This window comes from Urocampus carinirostris, chromosome 4 (genome assembly GCF_059441175.1).
Source record: "Urocampus carinirostris isolate Australia breed hairy pipefish chromosome 4, RoL_Ucar_1.0, whole genome shotgun sequence".
NCBI lineage: Eukaryota > Metazoa > Chordata > Actinopteri > Syngnathiformes > Syngnathidae > Urocampus > Urocampus carinirostris.
Window position 1 is genome coordinate 27,925,805 of NC_142352.1, and position 14,556 is coordinate 27,940,360.

Below are 14,556 nucleotides of genomic sequence, written 5' to 3' on the forward strand. Positions count from 1 at the left end.
TGCCGCACCGCGTGATTAAACAATCAACAGATGCACTGAGCGGCACTTATTTAATTAGTCTGTCATTGGGCGCATTTAATTACTGTACGTGCAACCGCTGCCCTATTTGACCCTGCGGGGAGCGTGGGGGCCACATTACCTGGGAATTAACACAGCAGGGGCATGCTCATATTTAAAATGTATCCACCCTTTGCACGTGACGTCAAGTTGCCTTCCCCAGCAGAATAGAATCCATGCTGGAGGGCAGAAACACCCGAGAGGTCAGCACTTGAATTAGGATTTGAGTTGAAACAAGTATCAATAATGATATGATAGTGCTTGATTGCTGTGCGGTGCCCGATTTAGAATTGTATCCCTTTTCGAGGGAGACAAAAGTCGACGATGTTTATCTTCAAATTGACCGAGGTAGCCCTTAAGTTTTCCCGGATTTTCAGCGAGCATTGTTTACAAGGTACAATTGATGAATTTCTGAGCAATTTGATGTTAAGAAGGTACGAGGCAAGTCAAAGACATTAAGAATAATAAGTTAGCTAGTGTTAACTAGCTACGTTAGCGTCTTACTGATGCAATTTCTTATTACGTAAATGGCTGCTTCTATTGTGATTAGCTAGGAATTAAAATCATTAATCATCCGAAAATCACATGAACTGAAAACTGTTAGGTGCGAATTACGCCAAAATGAGCTGTCAAATTCCTAAAGGATAAAATGAGAGACGAACTTTCAGAAGAACAACGAAATTTGCCTAAATGTATATTTTTAACGTGTTATACAAGGTGCATATGCCCGGTGCTTTACTGTTTTATTATATTTTCGCAAAAATTAGCCGTTTCAGTAACATTGGCGCAAGAGGAACTCCATGGGTGCATGTGTCAGCAAAATTAAGCATATTCAAGCGTGCCAGCTATGGAGAACTGGTAAGCATTCAGACTTCTACATGCTTTTAAATCGCCACCTGTGTATGGGGATACTCCATTTCCAATATTGTAGTACAGATGGTTATGGTCTGAAGTCAGGCAGAGTGGACAATTTGTTTAGATATGTGAATATATCAGGGGGACGACTGTATCTCGTTTCTCTAAATAGCACTTGATGTATTTTTTGACAAGGTGAGCTGCACTATATTTGTTTGACTAGTCATTGCCAATGGTTTTGTCTATTATAGCTGTTTTTGTTGTTGTCTACTTTAGATAACCTATATTTCATGTTGACATTATCTGTGTATTATTTGTTATTGCAACAACCATATTCTCATGTGTGGTCCCTTCTCAAGGTTTCTTCATTTTCCTCATGTTGAGGTTTTTGAATTTTTCCTTGCCCTGATGTATGTTTGAGATCAGGGGATGGTGTAATAATAGTCTGTGGTCTGCTATAATCGTGGTCTGTGCAGCCCTTTGAGACTACTTGTGATTAAGGGTTATACAAATACAATTGACTTGACCAATGTTTACTGGCCTTGTCCACCGTTTACTACGGTCCCTCATGGTTTTTTTATGTGGATAATGATATCAGTGTTGGGGGCGTTACTGAAACAGTACAATTATTAGACGCATCCATCCATCGATACATTATCTACACCGTTTATCCTCAGTAGGGTTGTGGGGACTAGACGCGTTTATTCTAGAGTAAAGACATTTTTATGTGTGTTTATGTGTGTGTATGTGCGTGAGAGTATAGTAGTATGTAGGAGAGAGCATATACGTGTTTTGTATGTATATGACCAGTGCTCGGCTCGTTTAAAAAAAAAAGTAATTGTGTTAACAAGCCACCCCCACCCCCTAAGTTTACTAACACCCAAAAGTAGTGTGTTAATCTGAAAGTAACTGTCCAGTTCCAAATAGTCATATATACTCTCATTGAAGCCATATCCAAACACGGACGAGCAAATGGGGATTTATGAAGTAGTTTAAATAGATTCGATTGCGATACTGCTATAGGCTGTTACAATGTATTGTCATCATAGTTGTGAACTAACTCAAGGGTGGAGGGGTTTTATTATTCAATATAATTACAATTCCAAACAAAAGAGTATCTGATCATTTTTTTATCAATAGTACCTTGTATTGACTTGGATTGGATCAATACAATAATCCCCTGTTTTGCCCCCCTCCCTGAGTAGTAGTAATACAGCCAGTGGTAACTATGTTTTAGTTACATAATCTCATTGATAACGCATTACAGTACTGGCTATCGAGCACATTGCGTTCCAGGTACATGTTCCTTGGAAACACGTCCCAACACTGACCGATATAGGTGACGGTTAAAGATGAAAGGGTTTTCACACCTACACGGCTTCCGGAGACGAAGGCGTATCGAACCGGGGGCCGAGCTCTGCCGATGCCCCCTATCACCCCGTGGCAGGTGACCACCCTCCCTCGCTCCATCCAGACTCTTTGAAGTGGTCATGGTCTTACCTGTGCTTGAGTGGTTTAGTACATGGACGCTGGACTGTATATATGCTTCAGTGACAATTTTAAAAGCAAAAGGGGTTGAATTCTGTGCAAAGCGAAAGACTCTTTTTCACTTGTTCAACATCAATCCCTTTGAAACTTTTTCACAGTAATCCCTTGTTTTTCACAGGGTTTACGTTTCAAAAATGTGCCGCGATAGTCAGAACCCCCAAAGTACAAAAATTGACTTCTTAATTTATTTATCCATTACTCAAGAAAAAATATATTTATATTTACAAGTTCAAGTATTTAACACACACACACACACACACACACACACACACATATATATATATATATATATATATATATATATATATATATATATATATATATATATATATATATATATATATAGCTGGCAGCACGGGGTGCAGTGGTTAGCGCGTGTGCTGCACAGTTCTAAGGTCCTGTGTGGGTTCAAATCCAGCTACCGGACTTCCTGTGTGGAGTTTGTATGTTCTCCCCGTGCTTGCGTGGGTTTCCTCCGGGCACTCCGGTTTGCTCCCACATTCCAAAGACATGCATTTCAGGTGGATTGGCCGGTTCAAATTGGCCCTAGGTGTGAATGAGCGAGCGAGTTGTCTGTCCTTTTGTTCCCTGCGATTGCCTGGCAACCAGTTCAGGGTGTCCCCTGCCCACTGCCCGATGATTGCTGGGGTGGGCTCCAGCACCCGCAACCCTAATAAGGATAAGCAGTGCAGCTAATGAGATGAGATGAGATCTATATATATATATATATATATATATATATATATATATATATTACAAGAAACATCTGTATAGATTAAGGACGCAATCCACTCTACATGATACTTTGCCACCATCATTTGGACTTTATCAAAAACTGCATTTACCTTGCCGTTCTGTCCTACAGCAAGCATATATTTTTCTATTATCAAACATTTTTGAAGGAGCACCAGGGATCAACTAGGGGGCACCAAAGAACCTATGCGGCTCCAGAGCAGGCTTAGAGAGTTCTAAAACATAAGCTTTGTTGACGATAGAAACCATCTTCTTCTGCCTTTTTGTACTTTTTGGCATTTTGTTGACTTCATGAATTTTAGAGAAACTTGAAAATGATAATAATAATTTATATTTATAATTTATATTCGTCAAGCTGTTTTAAGTACTTTGTGTGTACAACTCAGACCGCAACTTCATTGATGTGCAGGCGGAAAAAGGGGCAACTGTTTAGAACACAATGCATGATGAAAATCCGCTAAGTAGAGAAACCGCGATAAGTAAACACTGATGGAGCAGAAAATTACTGTAGATGAATGATCAAAGTAGAGCTGCAACGAACAATTGCGGTGACAATGGATTATTTTGTCGATTATTTTGCTTGATTATTAAGAAAGATGAAAATAAATTTCAAATTCGATATGTCATTGTAATAAAGAAAACAATTGTTTTATTTATACACTTCTTCTGTCTTTTTTTTGGGGGGGATGATTACCAGCTCAGTAGCCTAGATGGTAAGGCGCCCGCTTTGAGACTGGGAGGTCGGTGGTTCGCGCCCCGGCCAAGTCATTCCTAAGACTTAAAAAGTGGTCGGCGGCGCCCTCTGTTGGCTGCGGCTGCATCGGCTCGCTACAACGGGTCAGGTGCAATCGACATTTCGTTCTGTGTACATTGTTACACAGAATGACAATACAAGGAAATTATTATTATTATTATAATATGCTGATTTTTGTTGATAATAAATAATTAACCAGTTTATAAATTTATAGTTTGATGGAGCAAAAACATCAATAATTTTTTAATATGCAAGGAGAACAGGAGAGAACTGTGAAAAAAAACTCTCACAATTCCAAATTTGTTCTAAGGGCCCTCCATTGAGCTTTCTTTTAATTAAATCTCCTGGGTTACAAAAAGCAGATCCACCCTAATGGGTGTGAAAATCAATGAACAGCAACAATATTGGCGGATAGCAGGGGCAATTTTAGAGCTTTCTGAGTGCTGAGTAGCCAGAGTGTCTCGCTCGTTAAAAACGTTTTTTTTTCATTTCACTCAAGGTGATACAACATGTAAAATTCAATTATGATAATATTTTAATTAAAATACTTTGCTCACAGCATCTCATTTTAAAGGACTTTTTTTTATCAATTGAATGTTTGTTTTACGGCCATTTTTACTAACTTAATGTTCCTCTTTTTAAATTGAATAAAGGCACTGTCGGGCTTCCATTATAAGATACTTTCACGGTAATACACCAGACAAGCCACGGACTCCGCCGCTATTTCTCTTTTGACACGAGCCAAGCGAGATCTGTGCTAGGAATCAAATGGATTGAACCATTTCAAAGCGGTGTAGTACTGTATTTCTGATGCTGCTGGGTTCACATCTTTGTTCTGTTTTACTTTTTTTATATTTTAGCTAGCATTTTTCATTTTATTTAATCCTATCCTATTAAGAAAAATATTTTTAAAATGCTTTCATTTTTTGGGGTGCTTGACTTGAATTCTGAGGTGCCTAAGCACCCCCAAAAACAGGCTGGTTACATCCATGGCGGAAAGTTACAATTATTTAAACCGTGCATGATAGTCAAAATACCAAACTACAGTGAGAAATAATAACAAAATGACAAAGTGGCATCCTATGCCTATCTTCAATGCATGTGTCCCATATTAAAAACAGAATCAACTTACAGGATCACTAATATACAAAAAAAAACATTTGAATAAATTTATTTCAAAACAAAACAGTAAATCATTACACTTTTAGCAAATATTCATTCATTCTTCTATAATGAAATACATTCATAAACATGTGTCAATTTTTATGATTAAGAGGGTGACACTTCGACGACTTAAATAATGTGTAAACCAAAAGGGACCTGAATATTTGTCGATTGATGTGATGATCAATCAGTTGTAAATTAATCGATTGGTAAAAAAAGAGAAAAAAAGAAAGAAAAAAACGATTCCCTGGGTCATTTCTATCCAAAAAAAAGAAAAGATACATGAATGCAGACCAAATGCTTTCTTGGGCCGCTAGTGGGTACTGTTGAGTTTGTATAGCTTGGTGAGTTGGTTCAGGTATAAAACTGCCTACACTCAACTGCTAAGTCATTCAATGCCAAACATGAAAATCCTTTTTGCACAATGTTTGTGAATAAATGTGTTACATTTAGAAAATATGTTTTCTCATCTGTGATTATGTTATGTAGGGTAAAATATGAGTGCAAGTTTGAAAGATGAAGTATAATACTGAAAAACAAAGCTAAATATTTGGGGTTGACATCCTTTTACTGATCCGACCAGTGCAAACAGTCATGATCTGGCCCCAGAGCCAAACATCCGTAGACCAATAGTTGCAGCTCTAATCCGAAGATCGAAAAGATTTTCTAATTCCGTTCATTTTTCCCTCGACAGAATAATGCTTGGAATGAAGCGCAAGATGATGCTGGACTCACAGTGCGGACGAAGGAAGAGGCTGCAGTGGTTCCTTTTGTTCCTCATGCTCTTCACTACTGGAGGACTGCTTGTCTTCTTCCAGCAGCTGGAACAATCCGAGAAGATGCCCGTAAGAGCCGGTGAGTCCTCTTTTTCATGGCCACATTCAAGCACTTTTTGAGGACTTTGTAAGCCAATTTTCCAATTACTCCAGTAACATTAAAAGAGAAATGAATGACGTATTTTCAGAGACCCAAATATATCTGTGATTCACATATGCCATTTTTATGTTGCACCATCATTTATAAAGACATATAATTCTTATATGTACGATTTACTTAAAATCTATGAAAATACATTTCTCCCCTTGTACCATTGGTGTTTGGTAAAAATGCCAGTGGTATATAGCTTTCAATATCAGTTGCAGGAAGTTCTTCTTACAATTGACCACTGGGAAACTCTATGTTTTCGCATAACCCTTAATGAATGTCCATTATTGATACGTAATCACACATTTGATAGCGGCCTGTTTAGGTGTATCATGCACCTGTCCTATAGGGGTGATGATGCTTTAATGGACAATGTCATACAAACTAATTCCAGCTGACGTTAATCATGTGCTATCAAAGCACTACCTATGTATCCACCACAGAGAAGGGATTCAGTACAGGTGGAGACATCGTGACCTGTCACAAAGAAGCAGTAAAACCTAATATTATGAACAGAATGATTTCTCTGGCCTGTCACCTTTAAAGCAATGTATTTTTTTGTTTATTTATTTGTCACATTTTGAAACATATTTTTTTTATTACAATTGTTAACATTGCTAGACACACTAAAGCTTCACGCACAAAAGGTGTGAACATGTTGCTTTGTGTAAATTCAAATATGGTTTTGTTTGATTTTTGGTGATTGCAGGTTTCCTCAGATTTTGTGTAAATTTCTGGGTTTTGATGACCTAATTTTGTTACCTTTTATTTTGTTTAATGTTCTTTGTTTTCGTGAAATGTTGTATAATTTTTGTCACTATATGCCTATGTTATACCATTAGATATTGGTAAAAGGAGCACAGGGGCACACAAAAGTCTTTAAATGTAAACGAAAAAAGATGTGATGATTATTGTGATGAGAAATGTTTTATCATGAATACAAACGCTCCCCTACTTATGACCATTCGACTTCCGTAAAACTGTAAATACGAACATTTTTCTTTCGCAATGTCGAAAAATATCCGGACATTGCTGTAAATTAGATTTTGTATTGTGTCCACCCTTTTCTGAGTACAGGATATTACTCCAGTGCTACCGGCGTGCGCCCCTTGAGAGGTCACCCAGCATCCACTCGAAAGACAAAATACGCATTATCTTCCTAGTTCGTGTGTAATCTGTATCTCCAGCGCGCTTTAACATAACTTTAATATTTTTATTGTTTAATATCTTGTGCATCCATTTAATATGGTTGGTGTAAAGTGTATAGAAGAGGCGAGCCTGTTTCTTTTGAAATGAAAGTGGAATAAGAAAGCTTGATGGGGTTGAGAAAATGGTCAAAACGCTTTTTTTGACCATTTTTTACCATGGAGGAGGATCATCTTCCAAAAGTATGACAAACTCAACTTTATTTATCCTTATAGAGCATATTATTTTATGAAATGTTTATTAATAATATAAAACAATACATGTTATTTATACAAACCTTAAACATACAAAAACATAAAGCACTGAAGCACCTTACGAACAAATTTCACTTACAAACGATCTTCCGGAATCTCGTTCGTAAGTAGGGCAGCGTCTGTACAATGTTTGTCATATCGCCCAGGCTTAGGCATGATAATACTGGGTAGCTTTATCCAAAGATCTGAATCAATTTATTCTAATCATTACCATTTATCACCTATATTATGTGTTGTATTAAATCATGAGATGACTTTTTACCACTGGAAGACCACCGCAACATTTTAAGAGTTTGCAGGAAAAGCTAACCAAACTTTTATCTCCATCCACTTCATTGTTACGAAGGTTTTCCCACTCAACTTTCCCGACAGAATATCAAACAGCCACAGCTCATTGCTGATGCTGCAGCCCGGATTTTGACCAGAACCAAGGGATCATAACATATTACTACGGACCTAAAGACTTTCCGCTGGCTCTCAGTCAGCAGTGGAAAAGATTTTGAAATTCTAATACCCGTGTAAAAAAACACTGAATCATTTAAACCTGAATACATTATCAAAATACGGAAGGAATGCAAATGCAGTTATGCTCAGAGTTCTCCAGACTTGGGCAAATTAAGACACTTCGAAGTAATAATATAATAATAATGCATTTTATTTAAAAGCGCCTTTCAGGCCACCCAAGGACACTGTACAGACAATGAAAAAATACAATTTAAAAAGTTGTAAGCGAAATAATAAATAAAAACAAGACATAAAATCATAAAAACATAGGAAATGGAGAAGCTATGTGTTGTAGGCAGTCCTGAACAGGTGTGATTTTAGACGGGACTTAAAAAGTGGAGAGAGGTGTGCAGTTTTGGAGGTCCGGATATTGTTCCAAAAGCTTGGGAGCAGCGCGACTGAAGGCTCTGGCTCCCATGGTGCTCAGGTGGGCAGGGGGCACTGACATTCGGAGGGAGAACGAGGATCTGAGGGAGCGAGTGGGGACGTGCACCTGGAGAAGGTCGGACAGGTAAGGAGGAGCCAGGTTGTGAATGGCCTTATATGTATATAGGATCAGTTTGTAGCTGATGCGATGCTGAACAGGAAGCCAGTGTAGCTGTTGGAGAACGGGGGTGATGTGCTGCTGGGAAGATGTTTTTGTGATGATGCGAGCAGAGGCGTTTTGAACCAGCTGAATTTTATGGAGGGACTTTTGAGGAAGGCCGAAGAGGAGAGCATTGCAGTAGTCAAGGCGGGATGTGACAAGACTGTGGACAAGAATAGCAGTGGTGCGGGGGGTGAGGGAAGGGCGGAGTCTGGTAATATTGCGGAGGTGGAAATAAGCAGTGCGAGTGATGGTGTTGATATGTGAGTGGGAGGTAAGCATGCTATCCAGGATGACACCCAGACTCTTGACCTGGGGTGAGGGGGACACTAAGGAGCTGTCGATGTTGAGAGAGAAATTGTTTACTTTGGATAAAGTGGATTTGGTGCCAAGAAGGAGGAATTCTGTTTTATTGGCATTTAATTTAAGAAAGTTTGTTGTGAACCATGTTTTGAGTTCGGAAAGGCAAGAGGTGAGGGAGGGAGGTGGGAGTATGGAGTTTGGTTTGCAGGAGAGGTAGAGTTGGGTGTCATCAGCAAAACAGTGAAAGTGGATATTAAATTTGCGGAGGATATGACCAAGAGGCAAGAGGTAGACGATGAAGAGAAGAGGACCTAAGACAGATCCCTAGGCTTTGAGGTGAAGGATTTCAGCTGGACAAACTGAGTGCGGCCAGTGAGGTAGGAATGGAACCAACTGAGGGGAGTATGGGTGAGACCAATGGAGGAGAGTCTATTGAGGAGGATAGGGTGAGAGATTGTGTCGAACGCGGCGCTCAAGTCTAGGAGGATGAGGATGGAGACTAAACCGGAGTCAGATGCTATGGGGAGATCATTTACAATACGGATTAGGGCAGTCTCTGTGCTGTGGCGGGGGCGGAAACCAGACTGAAAGGGCTCTTAGAGAGAGTGGAGGGACAGGTGCGAGTGGAGTTGGGCAGCAACAGTTTTTTTCAAGGATTTTCGAAATAAATGGAAGGTTGGAGATGGGGCGGAGGTTGTCAAAGTTGTTGGGGTAAGCACCACGTTTTTTCAGTGTAGGGGTAACGGCAGCGGTTTTGAAAAGTGATGGGACAATACCAGAAGAGAGTGAGGAGTGGATAATGGCAGATATGAGAGGAAGCAGGGAAGGGAGGCAGGATTTAACAAGGGATGAAGGGAGGGGATCGAGCTGGCAAGTGGTGGGCTTGGATTTGAGTATGAGGTTGGATAATTCAGCAGTCGTGGGTGGAGCAAAACTGGAGAAGAAGTGACAAGGAGAAGAAAATTCAGATGGGGAGGGAGCAGACAGGTTTTAATGAAGTTGGTGATGAATCTTAAGGATTTTGTGATTGAAGTACTCCAGTATGGAGTTGCAGGTTGTTGTGGAGTACAGGTGAGGGGGAGAGAATTTGGTGGCTGGAGGATTTTGTTCATGACAGAGAAGAGAGTTCTTGAATTTCCTTCGTTGGAAAGGATGAGTAGTAGCTGGATTTGGTTTGTGCAATTTGGTCCTTGTATTTAGCAGTATGGGTAATGTCCATGTCCTTATGGATGGTGAGGCCGGTTTTCTTATAGAGTCGCTCGAGTTGGCGATTCTTTGATTTCATTCACCTAAGAGCGGGTGTAAACCAGGGGGCAGATGTGGAGAATGAGGCAGTCCTGGTTTTCAGGGGGGCAAGAGAATTTAGAATATTTGTGAGGCAGGCATTGTAGAAAGCGGTGAGCTCATCCGGGCTTGAGAGAGCTTCTGGGGGCGGGGAACGGTCAATAATGGAGCAGAGGGTGTCAATGTTGATATTTTTGGTATTTCGAAAATAAATGAGACGGGAGGTTTTGACAGTAGAGAGACAGAGTACGGTGTTAAAAGTGAGGAGGACATGATCAGATTCAGGAAAAACATCAGCAGTGGGCTTGGAGGTAGAGAGGCCAGAGCAGCAGACCAAGTCCAATGTGTGGCCTTTAATGTGGGTGGGAAAGTCAATAAGGCTGTGTATCTCGAGGCTCTCCAGGCAGGATGTGAAGTCTCTGGTGAGTGGCAGGTTGGGGTTGTCCATGTGAATATTGAAATCTCCCAATAAAATTAAATTTGGCGAGAGAGTGGATAAATGTGTAATTAAGCTGAAAAATTCATTGATAAAATCACTATGTGGCTTCGGGGGGGCGATAAATTGTAGCAATAATGGTTGGCGACGGTCCGGGGAGCTTAAACACCAGGCATTCAAAGGAAGTCGATGCAGTGACGGAGACAGGCAAGACTTTCCACTTCTCGCGGTGGATTACCGCGAGGCCTCCTCCACGGCCGTTGCCACGGGGACGGCAGATGTAAACAAAGCTGGGAGGAGTGGAGTCATTCAGAGCAGCGAAGTCGTTTGTTTGTTGCCAGGTTTCTGTTAAAATGAGGAAGTCGAGTTTTCGTTCGGCGAGGACGTCTTGGATGAGGTGGCCCTTGTTCCTGAGTGAGCGGAGTAGGGCTAGTCAATTTATCAAATCCATTCAATTATTTTGTTTTCACAATTTTAGAATTAGTTAAATTGTAAAATCCAGGGTGGTAATACTAGGAAGTGTTTCTCCTTCAAATTACGCAAAGCTGGTGCTATTATTATTCTCTTTATCTAACTAGTTAATTGTGGGATATAGGTAATTGATAATGAGTGCTACATTTTTAATAAAGCTGATTTGAAATCAGCACGGCGGCGCAGTGGTTAGCGCTTGTGCGGCACAGTTCATGTCATGGGAACCTGTCATGGGTTCAAATCCAGCTCCAGACTTCCTGTGCGGAGTTTGTATGTTCTCCCCGTGCTTGCGTGGGTTTCCTCCGGGCACTCCGGTTCCCTCCCACATTCCAAAAACATACATTTCAGGTGAATTGGCCGGTCCAAATTGTCCCTAGGTGTGAATGAGCGAATGAGTTGTCTGTCCCTGTGTGCCCTGCGATTGGTTGGCAACCAGTTCAGGGTGTCCCCTGCCCACTGCCTGGAGATGGCTGGGATGGGCTCCAGCCCCCCCGCGACCCTAATGAGGATAAGCGGTACGGCTAATGAGATGAGATGAGATGAGATGATTTGAAATCAATATTTCTTGCCTGAATAAAAAGTAAAAAAAATATTATACTAATAACAAGTTCCTTAATTAAATGACTGTAGCTATTATTTAAGGCTGATTTAAATTGTTTTGTTCCAGGTGTATTTACTGATATAATACAGTAAAGATGTGTTTGTGTATTCAGTACCTGCTGTCCCTGTCCCTATTAAGTACATATTTTTTTCACATATGTGACTAGCATGACTTTGGTGGCTGGATTTGTCTAGCAACTAGCATCACTTTATCAATTAATGCTAAATATTTTAACAGCTAATGCCAGTTCAGCTGACCTTATCTACTGATGCTAATGCTAGCATTTAGATCACGTTCGCTAGTCGCTAAAGTTAATTTCTTTGCATTAAGGTTAAGCCATGCAATTTTTATTTTTAAATTATTCTGTTCTATTTACATGTTTTAGTTACTGTTTTGGTCTTCAAGAAACATTTGCAGTAACTGTGGAATTTTGAAATATGAAAAAAAAGTAAAGGAAATTAAAAATTGAGATTGTAATTATTATTATTATTGTATTATTATTATTATTATTATTTTATGCATTTTCTTGTCCATGTTTTATACGCAGCTGTGATGTGCTCCACTTAGCAAATCTGCCGCTTTTACAAGTTCCATCCGGGTGTTGCCAAGGTTACTATGACAACAGAAATAGTTCAAATACCTCAAGTCATTGGACTCCTTTAGTGGTGCCAGATGCAGCTAGTGTTGCGCTGTGCAAACTCAATTCTCAGTTCTCAAACTGCAGCTTAGGAATCGTGCTCACCGGACCGCATTTTCTAAATGTTCTTTCCTCAGGGTCTGATTGTTTTTTTATCCATCTTCCCGTCTCGCATTGATCGGTTGTTGTCGGTGAAGACATTTTTGATGAAGGAGCGTGGCAGGATGCCCTAGTGCCCAAAAAAATCTGATTCCGTTGCGATTGGCCTGATATGAATCGTGTGGAGAAAGAGCAATGTCTCGTTATGAATATCTGAGCGGAGTCATTCTCCCACTCTGGATGAGAGCCACTCAGCCCGAGTGGAATCTCCATTTCGCTAATACGCCTGTGATTGCTACACAGTTTCGGGAAAGCCAACAATAGCAACCCTTTGTTGTCAATGGGAATTTGAATTCAGAAGAACCAGTGTTGATTGCTGAGAAAAAGGAATAAGCTATAGTTATTAGTTACTCCATTCAAAAAGTAAAAATATTAAGCCTCCACCATATAACTGACCCCCAAAAGCATCTAGTTACAAATTACCGTATGAATCTGACCTCTTAGGAGTCCTTTAAAATAGCAACATGGGTGAACAGACCACAGACTGTTACAGACTAAGGACTATTATTACACCATCCCCTGATCCAAAACCTACATGGGGGCAAGGAAAAACCCCAAAACTTCATGAGAAAAATGAAGAAACCTTGAGAAGGGACCGCACGTTGGGTATTCCCCCTTCCTGGATGACCAGGCTGCAAAGGATGTTGCAATAATAAACAATGAAAAAATTACAAATAAGAAATATAGTTCTATCATAAGCTATAGAATATAAGTGTGTTTGAAACCTAGATTTAAACAAAGTTGCATTCCACAGCACCGGGCATGTCAACCAACCTGTGGCAGCGGTGAACTCTTATATTTCATATTTCTCAGCTTGTGCAATCTTGGGAGCTTGCAAACTAACACTTTGCCGAGACACTCCATGTTCATATACATTTTTAATCTGAGGATAGATGGGATGGGGTCCAGAACCTCAGCGACCCTACTGAGGATAAGCGGTGCAGAAAATGGATGGATGGGTGATTTTTTTTTAATTATTCAATTCTTTTTTACATTTTGCCCTTTAAAACGTGGAATTAGGTTCAACACAAGACTTTTCCCAAAGTGTGATCCATTGATTTCTGACTTTAAATTACTCAAGTGTTATGCAATTAAAATATTTAATTTCATTTAATTCATTTTTTTTCTCAGTCAACTTGGTCAATTGAATATGTAAAAGTACAATAACAATACTATGATTTATATACAGTCCTAGTATTTTAATTGAAAGTAATGCAGTTAACACAAATTAGAGGATTTGTATTCCGAAATACTTTTATTCTTCAATTTGAAAAAAAGAAGCATCGTCTTGAACACACACAAGGTCACACAAACAGCCTTAAGAGATACAAATTCAGGCAATGTAAAAAAGCCAAAAAATGTATAAAAATGAACAAAGGAAGTAGATAAAATTTTTCTTATATACAATTATAATGATATAGGATTATCTCAAAATGTCTATTTTATTCCAGATGATTCATTCACCTGATTTCCCCACTCTCTCTTTAATTTGTTTGTAAGATGGTATCTTTATAAACAGACTCATCCCACAAATAAAGTTGCTATCTGGCCAATTTTGAGCACTGTGAGTCATTTGATGATGAATGCAACTTTTGATTGTTGGGGACTGCTTTAAAAGTGCAGAGTCAGCTTTCTTTGCACGCCTACTGCAGGGTACGAGTTTTTTTTGTTATCGTTCGTGTAAAAAAATATCAACGCAAAACAAAAAAAGCTACACACAATCCAGAGCTTGTCTGGATATTTTCTTTTTTTTTTTTTTACACAAATTTTGTTTGGCAGACACCAGCACATTCTAATCACCTCTTTTGATTATGTAGACTGTATTTTTAAATAATTTAAGACAAAACAGAGAAAATAAATCTAAAAAGTTAAAACACATGCTGTTTTTTTCACACTGCAACATCGTCCGCATTTTGATTGAGCCCTCCAGTATCCTTAACAAGCTTTTTATTTAATAAATATCTCCTTTAATGTACTTATTTTTGCACTCTTGTCAAGTGATGTTTTTGTTTGTCTCCAGTGTCTTTTTTTTTTGCCACAGGCTCATTCTTGAATCACTG

At 39.4% G+C, this 14,556-nt stretch overlaps 1 protein-coding gene across 1 annotated transcript in view; it reads left to right on the forward strand.

Moving 5' to 3' along the window:
• Positions 1–14,556, forward strand: part of chst8 (carbohydrate (N-acetylgalactosamine 4-0) sulfotransferase 8) — a 300,000-nt gene that overhangs the window by 58,209 nt on the left and 227,235 nt on the right. Inside the window, exon 2 of the mRNA XM_088334019.1 lies at positions 5,826–5,986. Coding sequence (XP_088190145.1) covers positions 5,826–5,986 — 161 coding nt within the window. The remainder of the gene's footprint in view (positions 1–5,825; positions 5,987–14,556) is intronic.